This window comes from Telopea speciosissima, chromosome 9, assembly GCF_018873765.1.
Source record: "Telopea speciosissima isolate NSW1024214 ecotype Mountain lineage chromosome 9, Tspe_v1, whole genome shotgun sequence".
In the NCBI taxonomy this organism is placed as follows: Eukaryota; Viridiplantae; Streptophyta; class Magnoliopsida; order Proteales; family Proteaceae; genus Telopea; species Telopea speciosissima.
Genome location: NC_057924.1, coordinates 48,673,580 through 48,695,570, shown reverse-complemented (window position 1 = coordinate 48,695,570; position 21,991 = coordinate 48,673,580). Strand labels below are relative to the sequence as shown.

At 38.8% G+C, this 21,991-nt stretch overlaps 1 protein-coding gene across 1 annotated transcript; it reads left to right on the top strand.

The window, feature by feature from the left end:
- The first annotated feature begins 534 nt into the window (after nucleotides 1–534).
- LOC122640887 (U3 snoRNP-associated protein-like EMB2271) lies at nucleotides 535–21,206 on the top strand. Its single transcript, XM_043834163.1, has 7 exons — nucleotides 535–1,112; nucleotides 1,945–2,287; nucleotides 2,940–3,164; nucleotides 3,925–4,156; nucleotides 4,329–4,504; nucleotides 6,522–6,587; nucleotides 20,924–21,206. The coding sequence occupies exons 1-7, from the start codon at nucleotides 658–660 to the stop codon at nucleotides 21,002–21,004; spliced, it is 1,578 nt and encodes a 525-aa protein (XP_043690098.1). The 5' UTR covers nucleotides 535–657; the 3' UTR covers nucleotides 21,005–21,206.
- The last annotated feature ends 785 nt before the right edge of the window (nucleotides 21,207–21,991 follow it).

Here is a 21,991-nt window from a genome sequence, read left to right as displayed (position 1 = left end):
ATTTACCCAGAAAAATTTCCCCGGAATTTGCCGTTGGTGCCAATGGTGAAGATCGCTCTCTCTTTCTTTTCGGATCCTAATCCTTTATGGCGCGCTGCCCATAGTGGCCTGAGCGGTGCAGAGTGAGTCGTGCGTCTAAAGGTAAGGTAAGGTGGTCATTGTGTTCGCAACCCAATCTGCACCGCACAGGTCGCTATGGGCAGCTGCGCCGTACACGTTTTGAATTGGTCTCTTTTCTGCTCCTGAGGATTTCTGAAGACTTGAACGATTACAACATTGCTTGCTTGAAATACCGAGAACGAGAACTTTACCCGGGAAAATAAAACCGTGCTAATAAGTACGTGCGAAAATTAAGGACAAAATAGACATTTCGACAAAAGGACCAAGCTGAGCCGGTAAACCAGTTGAACACCCTAAAAACTATTCGTTCCTCGTGCGCCGCTTTGTTTTCGGTGGCGCTCTAATCTCTGCTCTCTGCAACTCTCTCTCACAAATACATTCACAACTCATACAAAGCGCCCATTGGGATATTTGAGGAAACCCTTAAACCCTAGTAAAGCCCTTCTATCCTCATCTCAATCCCGGGAAACGTTGTTAGTTGTTCTCGTTGTGGTTGTCATTTATATTTTTCATCACTGCTGAATCTCCTCTCTGAGCATGAAGGGCAGAACCCGCAAAAAGAACCCTTCTTCACTGGCCAATGGAATCAGGAATAAAAAGTCCAGAGTTTCTCTAGATAGAGACCCTTTCTTCAACAGTGATTCGAAGCGTAGGAGACGAAAGATTGATGATGATGACGATGCTGGTATCATCGACAGTGATGAAACTGATGAGGAAGCAGAACGTCTTGCAGCTTCTGATGGTGGGGAAGAAGTTGAAGAAGTGGACTCTGAATTTGAAAAAGAAACTGCTGATGAGAAGCGGCTGAGACTAGCGAAGGCACATTTGGAGAAGATTCGAGAGATTGCGAGGATGGAGCAGGATGAGGAAGAACTGGGGGATGAAGGGGATGAAGAGGAGAAAGCTGGGAACCGTGATTCCTTGGTTGCTAAGATGCTGCAACAGGAGCAACTCGAAGAAAGTGGACGTGTTCGAAGATTGATTGCTTCCAGGTCGAATTTCTAGTCTAAACTTCTGCTTCGTTTCTCACTTTGCAATTATTATGCAGAAAAAAGATTTTTTTTTTCCTATTCCCGTTTGGTTGATTATTTATTTTATAAAAAAAATGGGCGTATTTGCAGAGAGGCTGTTTCCAGAGTTGATTATTTGTTTTTATGAATTGAACTGTATCCTCATTTTGAAATTCAGTTGAGTGTATTTTCTGAACTGAACTTTGAGTAACTATATCTCGAGTAGGACAGCTCAAAAAAGTTGGTTTAGCTAGTTTAGTTGTGTAGAACTTGGATGAATTTGCTTTTGGCATTAAATTACTGCTGAGGACCTCAGATACCATCTTGAGCTCTACATTGCATACATCGGTTTGATTTGATGAGATGTCCTTCAATCTCTATCCCTGTTAAATTTTTATTTTGGGTTCATTTGGATCGTGTATCAATTTTTGTGAATGTTATGGATATATTGATGTAGTTGGGGATGGTGGAGAATCACTTTTGGTGTTGTTAATGTTAAAAGTGTCTCGTTGGGACTCACTAGGGAAACTTTGTATGAATAATCTCCTAGTTGAATATTATTATCACCAATTATAAATAGACATTTGAATGGATTTTTTGGTATGTCTGATTTGGAACGATTGTACTGTTAGGTAGCACCTAAAAGAGCTTTAATTTTGATATCTGCAAATCCTATTTATTTACAAATTTTTTGAAGTATTTGTTTTTTGTTATGATAAACCACATGCACAAATGTGTGAATATTTGAAGAAAAAAAAATGGAATTGAATCTTTGGATGCTTACTTCTTCTGCTGTTCATTTTAAACATTGTAGGGTTCAAAAACCAACAAGTGTTGATCAATTTCGAGTCTTAGTGAAACACCGGCAATCGGTTACTGCTGTAGCTTTAGCTGCAGATGACTTGAGGGGGTTTTCAGCTTCCAAAGATGGAACTATAATCCATTGGGATGTGGAAAGTGGGAAAAGTGAAAAGTATGCATGGCCTAGTAAGGAAACACTGAGCTTACATGGTGCTAAGGATCCACAAAATTCATCCATGAAGTGGAGTAAACACATTTTGGCATTGGATGTTAGCTCTGATGGTCGGTATTTGGCTACTGGCGGCTTAGACCGTCATGTTCATTTGTGGGACACCCGGACACGGGATCATATTCAGGTACATAGTTGTTTATTCACTTTATTTTTTTTTTACATATGTAAAACTTGTTTTTGGAAATGCAATTAATTTTGAGGTTCTAACCTTAAAAGATACTTGTGTCAAAATTACGTAGCCTGTCTGTGGATTTTTAACTGTTCCAGAAGAGAGATTCTAGGTACCCCTTGATAGAATTAATCACATGTGAATGACAAATTATATGACCGTTTGGTGCTCTCCTTGGGAGTTGGGATGCACCTACTGATTTGTAACATCCATGAGATGTTCCAATATGGGAAAAGAAATCTAGTATCATTTCTGTACACTTATGTCTGGGCAATTTGTCGTAGTTTTTCCGACTTCCTTACTGAATGTGAGAAATATGATGGTTATGAACATTCCATCCAGCTCTAAATGCTGAGGAAGAAGAGATTGTGCGTGAGGAATCCTAGAGCAGAATTATACATACCTTTTCACAAGCACCCACAAAGAGAAAAGAATCCTAGGGTAGACCAGTGAAACTGTGGTCCCTCTACTAGGTGCTACTTGAAACTTGCAAGCAGTAGTCTCAGAGTGTGTAACTTAGATTCCATTTTATGTCGCGTATCAGTTCCTGATAAATCCTGTTCAGTTTTGTGTGATACCCTTACAGAAAATTATTGCCATTTTACAGGCATTTCCTGGTCATAAAGGACCAGTATCTGATTTGAATTTTAGGCAGGGGACTCCACAGCTTTTCTCTGCTTCCTTTGATCGACAAATCAAGTTATGGAATGTGGAAGACAGGACTTATATGCAGACCTTATTTGGTCACCAAAGTGATATATTGACAATAGACTGTCTACGTAAAGAAAGGGTGTTGACCGTTGGGCGTGATCGTTCTATGCGCTTATATAAGGTGAGTCATACTTTCTATAATTGTGTTATGGTTTTTAGGTGCAATGATCTTCTATGGAACCTGAGCATAACATTTTGCAGATGCAAAAGCCTGTTCGTATATTTGCCACACTTGCTGAACAGTAAATGGGGACTGATTCTACATGTATTACCCATGACAGACATGCCGTGACATGGGTATGGATATGGCATGTGTCAGATCCTCCAAATATGGACAAATTTTTTTTTGTTTAATCTTATTTGCATGGCTATGTTCCCATACTTTCTTAAGCATACAAAAATTAAAATTTGGATTTGTTTCATTACTAGTCCATGCCCTTTTAACCTTATGGATTGGATTTTGGTGCAGTAATACATTACATTTAGGGTTCTTAATGTGATATTGCAAGTTCTCAATTTCTTTTTTTTTTTTTTTTGTTGCTAAATCTTTTCATTTTTTAATACAATAAGGCTTCTAGAGGATTAACTTGCTGGCTTATTTCAAAATTGTGTGCAATATAGCATATCCACATACTTGCACGCAGTTGGTGGACCCATATCATCTGGGTCCCGTATTCTGAAGATTTAATAGTCAGATGGATCTAACTCCTAGAAATTATCCCATGTGACATCGGCACCTAATCCTTTGTATCATAGGTTGAGCGTAGCGATTACTATTAATGGCTTATTTCATTTATTATTTGTGTGTAGCATATGAACAGATGTATCTTTCCTCATCATGGTTTATTACTAACATTTTCTATTATTTATCAAAATTATAGGTCCCTGAGGAATCCCAATTAGTTTTCCGTGCTCCCATGGCATCTTTAGAGTGTGCATGTTTTATCAACAATGATGAATTCTTATCTGGCTCAGATGATGGAAGTGTTGAGCTTTGGAGCATGATGCGGAAGAAGCCTGTGTATATCGTGAAAAATGCCCATGCAGTATTAGCTCCTTCCGAAAAGTTGGGTTCAATGAATAATGGGATTATTTCCAATGGGAATAGAATGGGTAAGAACTGTTGTTTCCTCATTTAATGCTGGAGACAGTTATGATTTATGCTGGTGGAGCATTTCATTTTCCATAGGAATTTATATATTTATTAACTATATTGTTATTCATTATTATATGTTCTTTGTATGTACGTCATTCTGATGGGAGATTTTGGAGTTCCACCCTGCAGAAAATGGCAGCCTCAAGCCTGAAAACTATTGTTCAGCAGCACACTCCTGGGTCAGTTCGGTCAGTGTGTGTAGCAACAGTGATCTAGCTGCATCAGGAGCTGGTAATGGGGCAGTTCGTCTATGGGGTATAGAAAGTGACAGCGCAAGGATCCGACTCTTGTTTGAACTGCCTTTGGTAAGCTGTAAACTGCTTTAAGTAGCAATCTTTAATATCCTTTTCTGATTTTGTGATGGAACTATGATTTTCCTTGTCAATGCTCAGAATGATCGGGATCGTAGCAACCTTGATCTTAGTAATTTGAAAATTTTTTCAACTCCAGAACTTTGGTTTCAGTATGGTTACACTGAACCCTTGGTCACACTCGAAAGAAAATCAAAGAAAAAGAAATACCTTACATTATAGTGTAAATCCAATGGAGTTGATAAACTTGGCTCTGGACTTCTGGATAATAGGGCAAAGAAATGAAGTTGAAAAAATTCCAAAACATAACAGAAGGAAATTCTAGATTTTGTTAGTCTTTCTGAAGACTAGAATATTAAATACTTTATTCATTTGTTAAAATTTGAATAGGTTAAAATTGATGACCCAACTACTTAACAGGCTGACCCTTTTTCATCCTCGGTATTCAAAACATGCAAGGGCTGCAAACTTGTCGGAAAGAATGTTGCATCAGGGTCTAGGGATCCCTTTTGTGATTTGTTGGTGTATGTTGAGAGAAAAAAAGCGCGTTCTTTTTAAGCAAAAGAAGAACCAGCATGCTGGGCAGCAAGGAAAGTGATAAAACTAGTTTCAAATTGGTCTTCAGTGGTGCCAATTATTAATTTTTTTTTTTTTTGGGGGGGGGGTGTTGACTTAAATTTTTATGGAATATTGGTAATCAAGGTGAATTTAATTTTGGCTAGCATGTGGTTTTGGTCGTCTTTTTTCTTATTTTGTGGAGATAGGTTTGGGGAGGTTTCTGTAGAGTTGAATCATTAGTAATTGTTGTACATCTTGATTACACAGGTCTCTTTATATTTCCTATATATTGATTTAATACACTTGAATGTTCATTGGGTTGACACCAACAGGAATGGAATGTTACTGATGTCTGGCTTTGGTAGTAGTAGTGCTGTGGGCTAGCTTGGCTCTTTCTGGCTTGATATATGTATATATTGAACCACTATTTCAAATTTGCTGACCATTTTCAATTGATCTAAGTTATCTTCAGTACAACATAAAATGGGGTTAGCCACTGCACCTGGATTTATCTTTGATCAAGAGTCATTTCTAGACACTTTCCACCCCAACCCCCAGAGTAGTCATACCCCAGAAGGAGGGGGGGGAGATGCTGTTTGTCTGCAGTTATGGTATCTTAATCTAAGGAATTTGGTCTGAGTTATTCCAACCCATTTACACTGTCCTATTATATGGACTTGGGACAGTTATATGATTCAATCAATACATGGAGTGGGCTGGTTTGCCATAATTACCCATCTGAACAATATTCCCGACGTGAAAATGCCAATCTAGTTCTAGTCTGAAGGGGAAGGCTGGTTTTCATTTTTTGACTTTAGTGGGGAGCATGGTTGTCGTCGTTGGTTTTGGTTTCGGTGTAGATCTGATGTGGGGTGCATCTTGGCCTGTAGAGTAGGAAAATCATTTAGTGGAGATGGGAACTTTTGCTTTGGGTGCATATAGATTGCTTTCATAATTCGATTATTTGAATGTATGGGGAGTCAGTAAAGGTTTCATGCTTCTATAGCTTCATGATATTAGGCTGCATTTAATTATGAAAAAGAAAAGGCTACATTTGGTATATCTTCTCTTTTTCTAAAACAGTTCTTCTGGGGAGCGCTAATTCATTTTTATATTTGCTTCTAATAATCTAGTGTTAACCGTAAATGATCCCCCTAAAATAGTGATTTGTAGGGATCCAGAGGCAATAATTTACACTTTCAAAGGAAACTGCTCCGGAAAATAAGAAACACAAAGATTTACTGCAGGGAATCAAATCTATGGTCACAAATTTGATTCTGTGGACTGTTGCCGCAGAGAGTTGAATAGCCTTTAGAATCACTCTGGAAAGGGATACCGCATACAACTTAGCTTCTTATATTATTTTGAATAATTGTTGTTGCATGCAGTGATTATGTAATTAGTAGTTACTGACTTGATCATTACTTTTTCCTGGATATTTGATGCAACACAGGTTGGATTTGTAAATGCCCTAGCGTTTGCAAAATCTGGACGGTTCCTTTTAGCTGGTGTTGGACAGGTTAAGTATTGTTAATTTCTTCCTTGCTTTTGTCTTTTATGATTTCTGCGTACTGAGCATATTCAGTTCTACTTATTATTTTGGATGTTTCAAGCTAAATAATATGTTGTTGCTGTTTATATGCGTCAGACCATTCTTCTAGACTTCAACCTTTATGAGTAATCATGTAGGAAATTGTGGATTTAACGTAATATGTCACCATTGACTCAATAAAAAACTTGGCTATATGATGCAAACCCGAGAGTGTAAGCAAACCAAGATCGAATCTCGAAGAAAATAGAGGTAGGTGTTGGACAGCTTGGGTCAGATTTGGTTTAGTTCTGATCCTGCTTTGTTGGAGTTTGAACGATGAAGGTGGTAATGGTGCAAATGGTGATGGATGATTAATGATGAATGTTGAAGATAGTAGGATAACTTTGGCAAGTTAGAGTCCCACTAGTTGCCCAGTCATAGGAGTCCCACCTAGGCCTGCTGTAGGAATCTCACCTAAGCCCTCTTGAGTCACACAAGAAAATATTCAGATTGTTTCCTGTAAAAATTCATTGGGTGCCTTTGAGAGCAGCCCATGGTTTGCATTATATAGGAGTGGGGGAGGCTTTAAAAGCCTTGTGATGCAGATTTATCATCAATTGGGGCTTCTTTCCCTAGAAATAAGTCTAGGGTTGGGTTATAGGTATGTTGGGCCTTTGGTTCCATGAGTTTTCTATGTAATAATAGGCCCCACTTTAATGGGCCTAAACTATGCCTAAACTATGGGTCCATAAGTTGCATACGGGATTAGCACTATACTTAGTCTTTTATTAGAGTGTTTTGTGTTTTTAAATTGAACCGGCCTAACCTGGTTCAATTTAAGTGACTTGAGTCATCTTTTAAATTAGGTTTTTATTTTCTGTTATTTGGATCCTTTAGTTAAGTCAGCCAGGGGTACTTTGACTCCTAGGCTGAATATGAATGTAAGGCTTTCAGCCCTATTTAAATTAATGCAAATTGTGGAGCACCTCATTCTCCACTTTTATGAAATGAAAAAACTGCTTTGCAAGTTGCTGCTTCTCTTCTCCTTGTGAGATTGCTTTGTGTTTGATCAAGGCAAGGTGGGATTCGTGTTTGATCCAGTCGACACCTTAAGGTGTGAAGCCTGGGTGGTTCGTTGGTGGGATTGGTGTTAAATCCGTTTGACACCATGCGGTGCGATGCTCGAGTGGTTCGTCTTCAAGTTCTACTTCAAGTACTGCCATTACAAGCTGCTGCAAGTAAGTGTGCAAGCATCCCCATCCCCATACTTCTTATGTTAATAATCCTCTACAACCCTAACCCTAACTTCCCCCTTCTATTGTACAAGTTTCCCATCGTTCTTAATTCTGTCCTGACTTATTCCTCCATTGTAAATTCACCAAACTTCACCCATATCACCCCTTGCCCATAAGGAATACTTGAGTCACACTGCTGCCCATTCCCACCATTAAAACCCTAATTCCCCTCATCTCAAATTCAAAACCCAAAACCCTAAAATCTGCACTGACCAATTCGGCCATCAGAATCTGTCCAAACTTGGATCGAATCTTCCCCTCACCATTTTGGAAACTCGATCCAAGCCCCTGCCCAAAAGTCCATCTCTAAACCCTAGATCCCCTCACTCTCATCTTTTCAAAAACCCGAAACCCTAATTTTCTGTTTTTGAAATTCTTATTCAAACATCACTAAACCTAGCTCTTTAGACTCCTCTAAACCTACCCAGCCTTACCATACAAGATTCACTCTCCATCACCTTAACCCTAACCCTAACTTGGGCTAAAATCCCAATTTCTGCCTAATTGGACTGCCTGTTCATAGCATAACCTGTTGCTTGGCTTGTAGCTGGTCTCCTTGCCACCTAGGACTACATTAAGTGGTATCAGGGCCATGGATGAACATGGCAGACCATTGCTGCCAGCAACAACCGATCCTATGGCTACAATACTTGAGATGCTTTAAAAGTTCTTTGCTGAACAAAGGACTATAGCTAGGGAAATGAGAGATATGGATGAAAAATTACAGCAAATTGAACAACGACAGGTTACTCCTGTTAGGGACAGCAATCTGCCCATGGAAGAGGACAGATATCAAGGCCAATCCCAAGTCCATCGCCATAACAAAAGAAATAGAAAATACAGAGGCTACAAGGAACAACCTAGACCTCCAGAAGCATTTGAGTTGAAGGAATATGGTAACAGCCATGATCCACAGGTATTTTATGATTGGTTAGCTGCTTTATATGATTGTTTTGATTGGTATGATTTATCTGAGTCTAGGAAAATGAGATTAGCTCGCACTAATCTAGTGGGGCCAGCCCGTGAGTGGTGGAGAACTACTGAGAGAGATCTTCAGTATGAAGGTAATGCACCTACTACATGGGCTGAGATGAAGCATGAGTTGAGTAAGGAATATTTACCACGGGCATTCAGAACTCGACAGCAAGGTCAAATAAATCCCCTTCGACAACATCACCACCAAAAGGCCTTCAAATCTGATGACAACTTGAAGCTTCCAACAATGAGATTCACTTTGCAAGTTGAAGAGTGTTAGAAATCTGACATCACCCGCGTTAAATCAGTAGTTGAATACAAATTTACATTGCCGAAGGAAATTGAGAGAGCTCAAGTTGAAGACAAAGCTGAAGTGATCACAATGAATTGTAATAAAAAGAAAGAGACAATGCCTGAAGCTTCATAGATGGAAAGTCAACATGTAGAAGAATCTACTGAAGAGGTCATTGTCGAAGAGAACAAAGTAGACAAAGCTGAAACAGCAGAAGATGAAGAGGTGGTTAAGAGTACTCCACAGGAAATCATTGGCGTTCAAGATGTTGTTCTTGAAGAGGTACAGTTTGCGCCTTAAGTCCTAGAAGAAAAGGTTACCACTGTTGAAGATTCTATGAACACGACATACACAATTGATATTGATTCAGAGGTCGAGCACATAGAGTTTGTTATGCCACCATTGTTCTTTGAAGAGAAAGCTCCACGCCTTGAAGACTACATCCCTTAAGTCTACAAGCAACCAGAATTCTGCTGGGGAATGGTCAAAGCTGCTACTCACATGTTGTTTCCCCCTCATCACTACAAAATTTGAGGATGAATTTTTTCAAGCTGGGGAGAGTTGATGTAGATTTGTCACCAAACTGGGCTTCTTTTATTAGGAATAAGTCTAGGGTTGGGTTATTTACATGTTGGACCGTTGATCCCATGGGTTTTCTATGTAATAGGCCACTTTTATGGGCCTAAAATATGGGTAATTAGGTTGCATACGGGATTAGATGTTTTAGTCCTATACTTAGTTTTATTTTCATGATTTTATTATTTTAAATTGAACCGGTCCAAAGCTGGTTTGAATCAGTGGTTCAATTTAAGTGATTTTAGTAGTTTTCTTTTAACTGTTTAGTTGGGTTGGATTAGGACTCTATTTTGAATCTATTTCAGTTTCCTAGTCAGTTTAGGTTACCTAACAAGTTAAGGATTGGGTTAGGCCTTTCCTTTTCAAAGTAGGAGTCTATTTTTGAGTCTTTTATATAAGGTTGTAAGGGGGGCAAGAATTGAACACGAATTTGATTAATGCAAAAGCTTTTGTAGCTCTTCTCTTCTTCTTCGTAGAAGATTTGTCTTGTGTTTGCTCAAGGCTGGTGGGATTGGTGTTTGAGCCAATCGACACCTTGCGGTGTGAAGCCCGGGTGGATCGTTTGAAGGAATCGGTGTTTGATCTGATTGACACCTTGCGGTGGGAAGCCCGAGTGGTTCGAATTGGTTATTTATTTTCTCCATTGCTGTTACGTTCAAGTTCTACATTCAAGTTCTGATATCATAGGTTTATCATCAACAAGTAAGTATGAAACTGAAATTCTGCAATTATTCCTCTTTCCTTCTAGAAGGTCACATGCAAGGTGATTTTCACGAGAATTTTGCCTAGCCAAACCTAACCGTTAGAATCATCTCAAGTTTTGACCTAATGTTCTTGAACCTAGTTCATGAACTCGACTTCAGTTTGGTGCAATTCTGACATGCCGATCTGTTCCTGCTGTGAATTTCCAATTCTGCCCCTATTGTTATATTGTTCTTTTGAGGTCACAATTAATATACCTATTCTGCTGATCTGTTATTGCTGATTCTTATGGACTAAATTTATATTTGATTACTGAACATAACTCTAATTTCTGATCTCTGAATGTCTTGGTTAAATTACTGTTTTGACCTTTTCCTAGTGATACTAGGGTTCCTCCATATTAGCTGATCTAATCATTGGATCAAATTCAGCTTTTCAGAAATTGTTCCAGTCCCTATTTGGTAAACTCATGTGGAATTTTGGATCATTCTAACCATCTGATTTTCTGTTATCAAGAGTTTCCCTAATCTGAACTATCCTTTGATGAAAAGATCCTGGTTTGGTTCCTAGTTTGATTATTCGAATCTAGGACTACGTTAAATGGTATCAGAGCCAGGTTGAGCATGACAGACCTTTACAAGCAACAACCGATCCTATGGCTGCAATGGTAGAGCCGTTTCAGAAGTTCAGTGTTGAACAAAAGGCCTTATCTGAAGAGATTAGAGCTGAACAGAGGACTATCACTGAAAGGTTGCAAGTAATTGAGCAAAGACAGGTCACACCTGTTAGGGACAACAACCTGCCCATAGAAGAAGACAGGTTTCAGCTTCAATCCCAATTCCATCGACCTCATTATAGAGGCAGAGAAGATAGGTACAGGTACAGGTACAGAGATAGACATAGAGATGATCGATAAATGAATGATGGATGTCGAGATGAAAGAGAAGACAGAGATCAGCAGAGAACTCCTGAGACACGTATGACTAGGTCTTATTTTAATGCTGATAATGGTGCCTCTCGTCGAAGATATCATGATGTGCAGAAGGTCAAGCTGGAATTGAAGGAATTCGATGGTAGCCATGACCCTCAGGTATTTTATGATTGGTTGGCTGCATTGGATGACTACTTTGATTGATATGATTTACTAGAGGAGAGGAAAATTAGATTAGCCCGTACCAAGCTAGTAAGACCTGCCCATGAGTGGTGGAGAACCGCTGAGGGTGACATGGAGTATGATGGTATTGCACCTACCACGTAGGCTGATATGAAGCATGAGCTGAGGAAGAAATATCTGCCCAAGCACTTTAGGGCACAATTGCAAGATCAGCTGAATGACAGTGGTGGAATATGCAAAGTTTGATGCACTCTCTTCTCACACTGGCATTAGGGAGGATGACATTGAAGTACTGTCATGTTTTCGTTTGGGTTTTTAAAGTATGTAATCAACAAGGCCACTGGAGTTGTAGATGTGTCCAGCGTTAGGGACTGCTTTGAGAAAGCTCTTGGGGCTGAGGAGTTGTTTGCACCTCTAGGTAAAAGGTTTGGTACTACAAAAATTTTCCAGCACCCAAATCTTTTGCTAGGAGCTCTTCTACTGCTGTACCTTCACGTCCTACAGCTCCTCCACAAGTTGACAACAAGGGTAAAGCACTTATGGTTAGTATTGACACAGTCCGATGTTTCCACTGCCAAGACATTGGGCACTATGCCAAGGACTGCCCTCATCGTAGAAAGCCTATCGCTGTTACTGAAAAGGAAGAGAAGGCTGAAGATGATGAAGGGTTGCATCCTTATTCCATGGATGTTGGAGACTTTGAAGCTGGAAATTATGACTACATGTTTGATGAGGAAGACTCCTATGTGGTTCATGTGATTACCAAAGAGGTGGTTGAAAACACTCCACAGGAAATCATTGGCCTTCAAGATGCTGTTCTTGAAGAAGTACAGCTTGGGCCTCAAGTCTTAGATGAAAATGTTACCACTGCTGAAGACTCTATGAACATGAACATGACGTATACGATTGATATTGACTTAGAGGTTGAGCACATAGAGTTTGTTATGCCACTATTGTTCTTTGAAGAGAAAGTTTCACGCCTTGAAGACTACATCCCCAAAGTCTACAAGCAACCAAAATTCTGCTTGGGAATAGTCAAAGCTGCTACTCACATGTTGTTTCACCCGCCTCATTACAAAATTTGAGGTCGAATTTTTTCAAGATGGGGAGAGCTGATGCAGATTTATCATCAATTGGGGTTTCTTTCCCTAGAAATAAGTCTAGGGTAGGGTTAGAGGCATGTTGGGCCTTTGGTTCCATGGGTTTTGCTATGTAATAGGCCACTTTAATGGGCCTAAACTATGGGTCCATAAGTTGCATACGGGATTAGTCCTAGGGCTGTAAACGGCTCGGATTCAGCTCGGATTCACTACTATCCGAATCCGAATCCGTTTAACAAATGCAATATCCGAATTCGATCCGATATCTGACGGAAATTTAAAAGGTATTACCATATCCGAATCCGAGAGTTTATCGGATATCCGGATATTATCCGATCCGATAAACTCTCCGATTTGTGAACATTACACTTTTGGATTTTCGACTCCAATTACCAATTTCCGACTCCGATTACTGATTTCCAACTCCGATTACCAATTTCCGACTCCGATTTCTTACGCCTGTAATTTTTACTATGTCAAAGTTGATCAGATTGTAAGTTTCTAGGATTGTCAGGATTGTGATTGTCATATTCAGCCTCTTGCAAGTAATTTAACTGAATTTGAAGCAGTAAAAATGGACAGCCTATAAACAATACACTCAATGAATCTATTTAGCTTGAGATCTGAAATTTCTCCCCATTCTGCTCTCCTTTCTAAGCTTAATTAGGTATGAATAGCAATAGGGAAAGAAAAAACTTGAAAGTCAAAAGATAGAAGATAGATCGCAAGAAGAAAAATATCTGCAGTACTACAAGTCCTCAGTAATGAAATCAAACATGTATTTTTGACCCAAAAAAAGAGAAAACAAACATGTACATACCATCACATTAACCCGAAGGCTGGGTTACTAAAAGCCACAAAAAAAAAAAATAAAAAAAATTCAATAATCCAATATAAATTTAAGAAAAAAGAATTATCTAAGAAAGACATGGAACCAGAGAGGTAGATGGGAAAGGAGAGGACTATGGCAATAGTGGAGACGCCAAAACCCCATACCTGGCCTTTGTTGTCTTCAATCCAGACGACGAAAGTGACAGCAATGAGAGCGCCACAGGAGAGGCAGAAGACGAAGTAGTTGAAGAATGTGGATCTCTGGTTCTGTCCCTGCGGGGTTGCCTCATCAAATCAAAAGTTCAAGAGAGCTCTGTTTTACATTCCACACCCAGTTTTGTCGTCCATGCCTTTGCCCTCTGCCACCCAGAGCTGTAAAGAGCTGTAAAAGAAATCATCTATAGCGGCCCCATCTCCCCAACGCCCCCTCTCGACTCCAACAGTAACACCTAGCTATTCTCCTTTTATTACCCCCTGCTGTAAGCCTGTAACAGCGAACAAACAATCACTCCACCCATTTGACTTAAAAAAAACCCACTGTGGATTCCCAGCGAAAACGCCCATCACCCCCTTTTTTTCCCTCTGAAACTTCGATCAACCCCTTCTAGAGTTCGACCCAGTGAAAAGAAAAAAAGAAAAAGAACAAAGAGAAGAGAGCGAGAGACAGAACCAAGAGAGAGATGTGGAAGAAGAAGAACAATCAGAAGACAGAACTTGCCACTGCTGGTTGTGCGTGTGTCGCTGTCGGTGAGAGTCGAGAGTCATGAGGGTTGTGCATGTGCCGTTGCCGGTGCCGCTAAGGGTCGAGAATCGAGATTGAGTGACCTTGAGGCTTGACTGCTTGAGTGCCGGCGCTGTTGAGGGCTTGAAATGTTGAGAGTTGAGACTTGAGAATCGAGAGTGAAAGAGGGAACAAGAGAATAGGGATTACTCGATTAGGGTTACAGCCCTAGTTTTAGGTTAAGAGTTAGGATCATATTACAAAAATGACCTCATAAAAATACTAATAATAAGGGTAATATAGTAAAATTCATATATTTTTATAAAAAACATTAAATAATCATAATTTACAATCGGATAACAAATTATCTGATTATTATCCGACTCTGAATAGAACTATTTGACTCCGAATCCGATTAGCTTTCGGACGGATTCGGATATTTGTCGGAAACCAAAAATCTGTATTCGGAACCTCCTAAACGGATTCGAACTCGGATCGAATTCGGATTTTCAGCTATCCATTTACAGCCCTAATTAGTCCTATACTTAGTCTTTTGTTAGTGTTTTATGTTTTTAAATTGAACTGGCCTAACCTGGTTCAATTTAAGTGACTTTAGTCACCTTTTAAATTAGGTTTTTATTTTCTGTTATTTGGATCCTTTAGTTAAGTCGGCCAGGAGTACTTAGACTCCTAGGCTGAATATGAATGTAAGGCTTTCAGCCCTATTTAAATTAATGCAAATCGTGGAGCACCTCATTCTCCACTTTTATGGAATTTAAAAAACTGCTTTGCAAGTTGCTGCTTCTCTTCTCCTTGTGAGATTGCTTTGTGTTTGATCAAGGCAAGGTGGGATTGGTGTTTGATCCAGTTGACACCTTGCGGTGTGAAGCCCGGGTGGTTCGTTGGTGGGATTGGTGTTAAATCTGATCGACACTATGCGGTGCGATGCCTGAGTGGTTTATCTTCAATTTCTACTTCAAGTACTGCCATTACAAGCTGCTGCCGATTATTCTCTGCTGCTGCTGCAAATAAGTGTGCAAGCATCCCCATCCCCATACTTATGTTAATCCTCTACAACCCTAACCCTAACTTCCCCCTTTTATTTTACAAGTTTCCCATCGATCTTAATTCTGTCCGGACTTATTCCTCCATCGTAAATTTACCAAACTTCACCCATATCACCCCCTGCCCATAAGGAATACTTGATCCACACTGCTGCCCATTTCTACCATTAAAACCCTAATTCCCCTCATCTCAAATTCAAAACCCGAAACCCTAAAACCTGCACTGACCAATTCAGCCATCAGAATCTGCCCAAACTTGGATCAAATCTTCCCCTCACCATTATGGAAACTCGATCCAAGCCCCTGCCCAAAAATCCATCTCTAAACCCTAGATCCCCTCACCCTCATCTTTTCAAAAACCCGAAACCCAAAACCCTAATCTTCTGTTTTTGAAATTCTTATTCAAACATCACTAAACCTAGTTCTTTAGACTCCTCTAAACCTGCCCTGCTTTACCATATAAGATTCACCCCCATTACCCTAACCCTAACCCTAACCCTAACCCTAATTTGCGCTAAAATCCCAATTTCTGTCCAATCGGACTGCTTGTTAATAGCAAATCCTGTTGCTTGGCTCTTAGCTGGTCTCCTTGCCACTTAGGACTACATTACATTGAGTATATCAAGTAGCATTAAAGTAGACTCTTAGAATTTTAAAGCCCCTTTGGAATTCCCCATACATAGATACCAAATCCTAGACATGGAAAACTACCCCCAAGACCTAGAAACTAAAATCAATAAAACATTAAAGACATAATACATGAATCTAGGAATATGAAAAGATTAACACTAGACTCTAGACTAATACGTAGAAAAATTAAAAGACTTAACTAACAGCCTAGGAATAGGAAAAGGCTTATAAATATGCCTAGGAAATATGAAAATAAACTACTACTAAGCTTAATCCCGTATGCCTTCTTTGTATCCACACTTTCTTTGTTAGTTAATCAGTTTTCAGCTATTAACTTAGAAAATATTAACCAACAATGCTTATAGAATTACTTACAAAAGGAAAATGAAAGACATATGGTTATAGAATTAACCAGATAATTCAGGAGATGCTGTTTATTTACTTGGTGGTTTTTTCTTATCCTTCTGTTGCCCTTTTTTGGGGCTGCTGTCCTTGTTATTTTCCCTTTCCTTTCACTTAATGAAATCTCTGAATACTATGGTCTGTTCAAAATAATAATATTATGGAAGTAAATTAGCGCACCCTTTAATAGGCATTAACTGCTACACGACAGATCAGGTGGGGTTGAAAACACGTCTAGTTGGACCCCAAGGTCCACTACTCACCTGTCAAATTTTAATCCAATCCAAGTTTTCCAAGTGGCAAAACAAGGTATTTAAAAAAACAGCGATTACAATGGGTGTATGGACATACATGTGAGGGTATGCTTGCATATGAGAGGATACATTGACTGTTGCCCTGAAATTTGACATGTGGATCCACATAATTTACTAAAGATCTTACGGTCAGAATTTCCATATCGCCCTTGCACTTGCCAAAAACACAGGGCATGCTAGTTTACTTTCGGGTGAGGGCATGTTGGAATTTCTTGCTTGATAATAATAATAATGATAAAAATAATTGTAATAATAATTTAATAAATAATTCTAGTTGTAATAGTATAATAATAATAATAATAATAATAATAATAATATATATGCTAATAAATAATTAAATAAAGTTCATTAGGTAAGGTTGTTATTTCATTTTTCATACCTTTCTGAATTATTAAGAGAGGAAGAAGTCTTTCAAGAATTAATTGGATTGCTAGGCAGGTTACAGGTAGCTAGGACTTGACTAATGATTTATAACTTGTATTACATAGGTTTAGTTACAGGCATCAGGTATATGCGTGTGTTGTGGAGTCAGATACTTGGATCTGCCTTCCGCCAAAACTTAGAATACCCCGTATTTGGTCGAAAATGGGTTTGGGGACCCGGCAAAAAAGTGTTGGAAAGTGGGGTTGGTGTGTCAAAAGAAGGGGTTACTCTTCTTCTTCTCAGCCATGTCCTAGTGTGCGACTTATGGGTGCACTTTGGACACATGCGATACCCAGACACGTTGTCCCATGTCAGACCTGGTTACTCCAGGGTACATGAAGTATCCAGGTAACAGTGTTTAAAACTATTCAGAAATATATTTGTTTTATGGGAAAAGGTTGGGCACACGACCCGCGTTCGCGAGCTAGCACCCACTGGGTCTATCTCTCTCTTCCCCTCTTTGAAATGACCCCCACCTCTCTTGTATGATGCCCCGTCCCATGCCCCCATTGGTGCCAGCTGCTAGCTTACTGCACGCAGGCGTGTGCCTATCCCTCTCCCTAGTTTTATTTAACAATTAATTATTATTTTTAATCTTTTTTAGAAGTAGAATTCAGGCTTTTGCAAGAGTTCTTGAAGATTTGAACCTGATTAAGCGATTCAAGATAGACTGAAAGTGATCATTTCATTCCTTGGGGTGAATAGCATTTTGATGTTACAGGTTTTAATTTCCCTTATTTTCAAAGACACTAATGAGGGCGGGCCTTGGTGCAACGGTAAGGTTGCTTCATTGTGACCAAGTGGTCACGGGTTCGAGTCTAGAAACAGCCTCTTTGCGAAAGCATGGGTAAGACTGCGTTCATTATGACCCTCCCACCCTGCAGTGGCGGGAGCCTTGTGCACTGGGTACGCCCTTTTTTAATTTTTTAAGACACTAATATATGTTACTTAGGCTCACATTGTGATAGGAACCAATGCTTAACATTGTGAAGCTCAACTTGAAGATGGATAATAGAATTCGAAATGCCTTGTGTGAAGTTGATAAACCAAAGTGAAAGTTGTGTTTTTTTGGTAAAAAGCACTTAATAGAAAGTACATTCTGTAATTTGAATGGGTAATGGTTTCCTAGACGGGTCCACCATAGTTGTCAAGGCAACCCAAGGCAGTGGAGGGTCGCCTAGGCTCGGTGCGCCCTAGGCGGAAGGCCAATAACAAATGCTAGTGACATTAAGATTTCTCCTAAACAATAAAAATAGAAGGACAGTAGAGCCATAGAGCATGCATATCACGTACATGGTGATGTGGCAAAAAAAGCAGTAACATGCGTTTTGTTTCTACGTTTGTCGAAACTGAAAATTTTCATGAAACCTCAGTCGTTTCAAATTTCGAACAATGGAAGATACTGAGGCTGTAGTGGAAGCTGTGACAGAGGATGTTGTTCCCCTGTTCCGCTGGACATGTGCGACCATAAAAATGGAAAAAGAAAAAAAATCAGAACCTGAACAGGAACAGAAGAAATGGAATAAAAAACAATTATAATATTAAAAAAAAAACACCATGAAGACAAGCCGACATCATGCCTTGTAAATTCAAATCTGCCTTGTCGCTTAGGCGATGCCTTGACAACTATGACGGTCCACCAAGGAAGACTTCCTAAACAACCCTAACAATCTGCCCATGTGGCAGACCACATGGGGCCTAACTAGTGTGGAAAAGTAGACTCATAGGTCCCCTACTAACATGTCAAGTTTCAGTCTGATCAGAGTTTGGCAAGTAGCAAAATAAAGATTTGAAAATTGAGGACTATGGGAGAGTGCATAATAGTGGTTGAAGTACTGAACCATGCATAGTCACACGTGGGATGCATGCTAGTACATGAGATGGTATTTGATTGAATTAGGCTCTGGAATTTTATGTGTGGCTAATCTAGACCATGCCCTCTCTATCCAATAGGAGGAACGCCAAATATCTATCCACGTGGCTCAAAATGGTAGAGCATTTAGGAAATTCTTCCAAAACAGGGCTGTGTAAAGGTTATTTTCCCAATTTGAATGAGTTTAAATGTTTAGATGTATGAGAATGTCAAATTAGTAACTATGAATGGTTAGGGTTGATTTCCTTTTGAAAAAAACTCATTTTCTAATAATCAATCGAAGTCATTAATATAGTTTATATAAGACTGATATCATGATTGACTAAAACAGGTTCTTAATTTATGCATTTTTTTGGGGTAATGTAAAATAGAGATTTTTATTGAAAGTTAAAGCAGTATAAAATAGGGTAATGCCTGTAGAATAGCTGTTGCGGCCAACTCCTGCTATAGCTAACTCATGGGCTAACACGAGCCACTGGTTGGTCGGGCAAGTCCTACACTGTTAGGGCTGCCCAGTTTAATAAATATGTTGGCCTTTTTTTGTACTACTTTATGGGGTTTTTTGTACAAATTTTTGATCCACAGCAAATTTTATGAGGATGATGAAAGATCAAAACAACATAGTATAACAAGTAGAGAAACTTGTCAAAAAAAAATAAAATGGAAAGATTAAGGCCAAAGTCTACCCTTAGAAACAATATAAAATAGAGTAATGCCCCCAAGTACAACTATTTCTCTACTCCTGTTATGCTCGACTCATGAACTCACAATTGCCAATCTCATCCTCTAAGCAAACAAAAGTTCCCAATTTCACCATTGGACCTGGCTCTCTTAATGAGATGCAACATGCAAGTACTTCCACAGACCACATGATTTTGAATTCATCTATTTGATGACTAAAGTAACCATTTACATATTCCATTTATATGGTAATATAATGTTATAGATATGATAGTTGCCAACTAGATAATGTTATTTATTTATTTGTTTATATAGGGTGGATCTTGATAACCTTGACACTGCTAGAATCCATATGAAACAAGTTTCGCCTTCTGAGCATAATGAAACCGATCTGTTGAAGTGATTACCTATTCTGAAATTGCAAAGTTCATACTGTGCTTTTTTTAAAGTGTAAAATGAACAGTTAAAAGAAACATTTTTAAAATCACGCTGGAGTTTCTAGCCTAGTTTGCACATTCCAAATAGGGGGAGTGAAGAATACTCAGTAATGATGTTACTGGGTAATGATATGTAAACAATGAACACAAGAAAATTCATGCTGAATGCCCATGGTTAGAGGACTGGAATTTTACCCATAACACCATATGTTCAGGTCTCATCCATTGCATAAGGGTATCTATTCTCTTTTTTTGTTTTTTTCTTTCTTTCAATAAAAAGGTGTATTTCTACCTCTCAAGGTCTGATGGTCCAACCATCAACTTGAACAATCAGAATGATCCAATTCTTTGGACCATATGGTCCGTTGACCGGGCAACAGTTCTGGGAAGATCCATCATCCATCCCTTGGATTAAAAAACACTGGTATATGGTCCAATCGCGCTTGGAGCACCTGGTCAAACAATCTGTGAAAAGATTAGTTAATTTAAGTTGATTAGGTTGTGTTTTTTGCGAATTGGTTGAGCAAAAGTTGACTGATTGTGCTTTTTTGGTGAAATAGTTCATGGATCACTTGAGCACCCACTTAGTTCCAGTTGCAGACTTGAAGTAGAGACTACTCTATGTTATCTGATAAAAAAATTTCTAATGTAGAATATGGATAAATTGGTCTTTCTATTCATGGTTGGTCCATCCAAGTGATAATTCAACACGTGTCAGTCTCTCAGCAAAATGAATGTCATGAATGCATAAGTTGTGTCACTTTCTTGATTAGTTTTCTTATATTTGTGTTTTGTTTGGTATCAAATATTTGGGGACGTGCTAAGCTTGCATTACTACATGTATCTTTGATTTACCAATCATTAATCTGATGTCAAAGAGTATCTTTGCAACAGGAACAACGGCTAGGAAGATGGGGACGTATTCCAGATGCACGAAACGGTGTTGCTGTGCAATCCCTTAAGCTCTCTGAATAGGGTTTGATATACCCTTCTTAAAGATTCCCAATTTTGATTATCTTGAGTAGATAAATTAAACTGAGGAATTCCTCAATTTTGCGCTAGCTGTGTAGCTATAGAAATCTGTTGGTTATGTAAGTTGTATTTACTGCTCAACCAATGAGTCCTTAGGTCTTGTTAAATGAATAATTTTACGCAAATTTTTCTTTTTGGGTCAAAAGAGGAAGAGTACGTTCAAAATATGGAGATTTTGAGAGTTTAAAAGCTGTTTGAGAATTGTTTTTCATCGTATTTCTACATGACACTCTGCATAACCTTGGTTTCTTGACCAAGACATTTGCCCCATAAGTGGACTGCCTTAAATGACGAACAGAAGAGCTGCAATAAGGTTCTATCAAGAATTCTTTTTTTTCTAGGTAGCAGGTCCTATTAGGATTTCAAGGTATCCAAACTAATTTTTTGTTTTCTAACAAAACTAGGCTAAGTGAGATGTTTTCGTTTTGCTTCTTTTGGTATGATTTCTATTTCCAAAATTGTTTGGTTTGATTTTTGCACCTTATTTCGTTGAAATAGAAATCAAATAAAATAGAAATTCTGAAATAGCTGAGGAGCTCTTTAATGAATACATGTTTAATTTGATGGGCAAAGTTATAGTTCCATATTAAAAAATAAAACATCACCCTTCTCCTAATGGTCTCACCACCCCCACCCCACCTCCCGCCACCACCACCACCACCACCACTACCTTCTCAGCCCCACGTTGCCTTGTTACCACCACCCTTCCCAAAAAAATATAAAGAATCTATTATTAGAAATTGAACTATTAAATGGATTTTTTTTATTCATAAAATATTTCATATTGGTACAAAATCAATTTCAATTTCTTGATCAAAAAATCTATTTGTTAATTATTTCATGAAATCAATCCAAATTTGAAATAGTAATCATACCAAATCTGGCCCAAGTCTTGATATATCTGATTAAGTAGTGTCAGAATAAGCTTTT

Bases quoted from the DNA above. Each gene is read 5' to 3' on its own strand.
- LOC122640887 (XM_043834163.1), top strand. From the start codon at position 658: ATGAAGGGCAGAACCCGCAAAAAGAACCCTTCTTCACTGGCCAATGGA. The intron at 2,288-2,939 runs GTACATAGTTGT...GCCATTTTACAG, and splicing joins GGACACGGGATCATATTCAG to GCATTTCCTGGTCATAAAGG. The intron at 4,505-6,521 runs GTAAGCTGTAAA...GATGCAACACAG, and splicing joins TCTTGTTTGAACTGCCTTTG to GTTGGATTTGTAAATGCCCT.